Below are 4,155 nucleotides of genomic sequence, written 5' to 3' on the forward strand. Positions count from 1 at the left end.
CGGCCCCGCGTTGTTTGCTGCCCGGCGATGGGAAAAGGCTTCCCTCCTCCCACTGCAAACCCCGAAACTCCCTCCTTGCCGGGATGGGTCCGGCTCTGCTGCCCTCGGATTTTTGATCGAATCTCACCCTGATTTCCCGAAACATATTCAACCCTCCTTGGCCATCCCCAGGACGATGTGAAGCGCAACTTCTTTTCTGCTTTGCATGTGGCTGCAAAGCCCCATCCACTACCACACAGACACTTTTCAGTCTCCTTATGGCTCCCCAAAATCGCGACCCTCTGTGAGCAAAGCCACGAAGCAGCACACAATTGCCCTGGGACTCCATAAATCATCCCCAAAAAGCCCAGTGACGCAAAACAACCAGAAAGATGGACCTTCATCTCCTAAAATCCCTTCATGATCTCCTAAAACCCCAGCGGTCCCAGGGACCCGTAGGGATGGGCGCTGACAGGAGCCCCAGCGTGGAGTAGCAGGAGACCATCCCTCGAGGCAGGGAAGGAGCTGAGACCCCGAGTAAGACGGGGACGTCAGATAATGTCAGTAACCTGGGGGTCTCCATCAGGCCACCAGCCACTGTGGGCTCGCAGGGAGCGGCTCAGCCGTACCCCTTCGGACTCAAGTGCCGACGAAGCTGCTCTCCCCCCACCCCTCGCCAAGGCACGTACTGTTTGTCTTGAGCCTGGCGGGCTCGCTGTTTCGGCTGCCCGCCTGGTTGATGGCCTTGACGAGGAAGATGTAGCGGGTGCCGCTCTGGAGCCCGTGGACGGTGTAGTGGTTCTGCTTGATGTTGGGGACGATCATCCAGCTGTCCATGGAGTTGTAGAGACCTGCGGTATGGGAGAGGGGGGGAAAGATTTATTCACTGGGAAGGACAGAATACAAAGACTACGTGCTGCTAACGCAGAGCTCGCCGACCACGCACCCCTCGGGCTGACCCACCGCCCGCCCGAGAGCGAAGAGCACCTGCAGGAAAACTTCCATAGATGAAAAACCCCGGCAACGCCAAGAACCTTTTTTATTATCACATGAAGGCAATGCTTGGCAAGGAAAGCATCTCAAGATGCCGCTGTGGGAAGTGATGGGGAAAGGGTGTAGAGAAGGGGGAATTCAACCAGCGGCACCGTCCAGCCAGGGCAGATGGCACAGGCAGCTGCCAGTGCCCGGGAGAAGGAGATGCCCACCATCATCCTCTCTCGTTTCTTCACTCCCACGGGACAACCTCCCTGCTGCTCTGGGGGCTGCAATATGCAATGCTGGCAGCAGAAGGGACATGTTGGCACCCCAATCCTCCTCCTGCACGGCACTCATCACGCCAGGGTGGGCAGTAATAATCCACGTCCAAGGGATGCTGATGCTTCGGCTCCCTGCGTAGACTGGTCTGCAAAGCGGTTCAAAGAAAATTACAGCTCCCGGCGAAGGGAGCAGGATCCAGATGCTTGGAAAGCATTCAGGAGCCTAAACTCTTTCTAGAAATGGAAAGGGATTACGAGCCCAAAGACCTTGGAGGCACTAAGCCCTGATGCTGCAGTGGTTTGCACTGCCAGAGCTGCAGGGCCCAGCACGCACTGGAAAAGTAGTGTTGTATCTAAGGTGGGATGAGGCCGTGCTCCAGGAAAGGAGAAAAGCCCTACGTGGTGCCACAGGTGCTGTTTCTGCCACCGGCATGGCTGGGGTGAGGATAACCTGCAGACTGCACAGGCACCCCGAGCAGCCAGCACTGGGGCAAAAGGATGCTGCGGGTTTTGGGAGCGACCTCCGGTGCTGGCACCAATGGGCCGGGGGCAGTGGATGCCCAGGACCATTTGCTGCAGCACGCAGTAGCTCCAGGCTCTCAGAAAACATCTTTGGGGTGGCTATCACAAGACGGGACTGTTGCTTTAAACCGAAAGAATAAGGAGGAAGCTCGGAAGGAGTAGCTGGAGGTGTCTTGGATCCAGCGGGTCTGGAGGCAAAGGGCGAGACGATACGTGAGGAGCGGGTTGTGAATTAAGGGTGACGGGAGGAGGGTTTTCAGCCTCCTATCGCCAGCATATGTGTGCATGGCTGGAAGGCAGGAGCCTGGAAAACGCTCCACACCTCCTCTTTTAAGGCTTACATTGGGGTGTTTATTTATCTCCGGTGGCTCGCTCAGCTGGAGGACAAGGGCAGGCTGCAGTCACTGTCAGCCCAGATTTGGTTTAAAATGTACGTGGAAATGGCCTAGGGGAGGAGAACAATGTTATTTGAAGTAGAAAATAAAACAGATGTGATACCGATTGCATCCCACACCCAGAGCTGCTTCCACGGGAGCACACAGCTTTCAGCCAAGCACTGGTAGGTGTTACCCCTGGTAGACAAGGACCAGCTTTGGATCCTTCATCGGAAAGGACAAGGTGGCTGAGAGATGACAGACTGGGAATCATTTGGCCTCCCAAGCAGGTTTCTTTCCCGAAACAACCAAGAAGGGATTGGCCTTGAAGACTGAGGGCTTCTATCCTTGCCAAAGCTTAAAAAGACCCTTTCTATTGCAGCTTTCGTCGTCCGTAAAAATGTCCGACTCCTGCTGAGTTCTTGGCTTTAGAGAGGGGGTGAAGGGGATGGTTTCCACAGAACAACCGCGTGCTCTCTGAAAAGGCGTTTCCCTTCATGGGAAGCCTCCTCCTGCTCCCGCTCGGCGAGCCCAGCGCACTATTTCCAGTGTCCCTTCACGCCTGAGTTCAGCCAGGACTCAGATGAGAGCCATCACCCAGACCTGACTGTGTTATTTCAAGTGACATATATTATTCATTTTGTCCTCCAAGATGTTCACTGGTGTTTTCTTTACTCCCTACTACCAAAGACAGCCAAGGAAGACACTCCTGACGTGTGCCCCTCTGGGCTTTCTTCCAGAGCTGCCCCTGCTGTTCATCACCCCCGTGGTTTCCGTAGCCCCCACCGTCCTAACGCCTGGGCCAAACCCACATGGCCCCCAAAGGTGGGGGGGTGACCAATTCCCAAGCCCCTCCGTGGACTGAAGTCCAAGCTATGTGCCCAAAGTGGCGTATGGGGAGAGGGGGGAGCCAGACCCTTCCCCGAGGGGCCCCGGCACAGCCCCAGGGCAAGGGCAGGAGTTGCAGCGGGGGAAGTCCTGGTTAGATACGGAAAAAATTCTTCTAGCTGAGGGTGAGGAAGCACTGGAGCGGGGGGCTCTCCATCCCTGGAGGCGGTCAATGCTCAAGAAGCAAGCCCTGAGCACCCTGACCGAGCTCTGAGTCAGCCCGGCTAACGCAGCGTTGGTGCGAAGACCTCCAGGTCTCCCTCCCCATCCAAACAACTCGGTGACACCGGCACGGCTCATGTCTCCTCCTCCGTCGGCAGGCACAGGGGAGATGGAGGCTGGTGGTCACCTAAAAAGGTTGCCAAAGGGTTCGCTGAGCTCTCCCAGGCCGTCAGAGAAGAACAAAACGCTGGGGACAACGTGTTGTGGCTGGGGGGGAGAGGAGAACAGAGCAGGGGAAAGCTGCCTGCCGTAGCACCGGGTACCCAGAACTAACCCCTGACCGAGAGGAGATCAACCAGCCTGTTTTCCAAAATGAGGGCGAAGGCAGCTGGCCAAGCCTGGGCAGCCAAGGGTTACCCAGCTTTGAAAGCCACAAGCAGTAACTCTCTCCGGCAGGTTCCTGCATATTTCAAAGTGCACTTCACAGCCTTCCTGTGCCGCGACACCGCGCTGCCAGCACCGACGTCCTCCTGACCAGCGAGATAAACTGACAGCCGCTCAAAAAGCCCACTCGGCAGCATTCTGTCAGCACTTCCCACACCGGTAAGAGCTACTCAGGAAAACCGGGAATAAAACTTCCTTGCAAGAGCCATGCTGCGGGGATGGTGCGCTCTTCCAAAGCACTACCTCAGGATGGATAAACCGTAAGCTATATTTTCGTTCTCCCATTACAACATCCGTATTTTTTCCTCGTAAGAAACAAGCAGTTTCCCTGGACTCTCTCCTATAACCCAGCCCACAAAAATTAACTTTCCTTCAGAATGCAACCCCCCGCCGATTTCAGGAAAAAGGCAGTGCCACAAGAAATCACAACAGGAACCTACTTCTGACACCTCAAGGACTCACCAGGCACCCAAAGGAATAAACCGCTGCTGCTGAGACTGGCAAACAGTCCTTGGCTGGATGGCTGAACC

At 55.8% G+C, this 4,155-nt stretch overlaps 1 protein-coding gene across 1 annotated transcript in view; it reads right to left on the reverse strand.

The window, feature by feature from the left end:
* Positions 1–668: 668 nt before the first annotated feature.
* Positions 669–4,155, reverse strand: part of LOC104166721 (probable E3 ubiquitin-protein ligase MID2) — a gene marked incomplete at both ends in the record, with an annotated part of 23,009 nt that continues 19,522 nt past the window's right edge. Inside the window, one exon of the mRNA XM_009706746.1 lies at positions 669–830. Within this exon, the coding sequence (XP_009705048.1) occupies positions 669–830 (162 nt within the window). The remainder of the gene's footprint in view (positions 831–4,155) is intronic.

Source organism: Cariama cristata, unplaced genomic scaffold, assembly GCF_000690535.1.
Source record: "Cariama cristata isolate BGI_N322 unplaced genomic scaffold, ASM69053v1 scaffold15500, whole genome shotgun sequence".
Taxonomy (NCBI): Eukaryota; Metazoa; Chordata; class Aves; order Cariamiformes; family Cariamidae; genus Cariama; species Cariama cristata.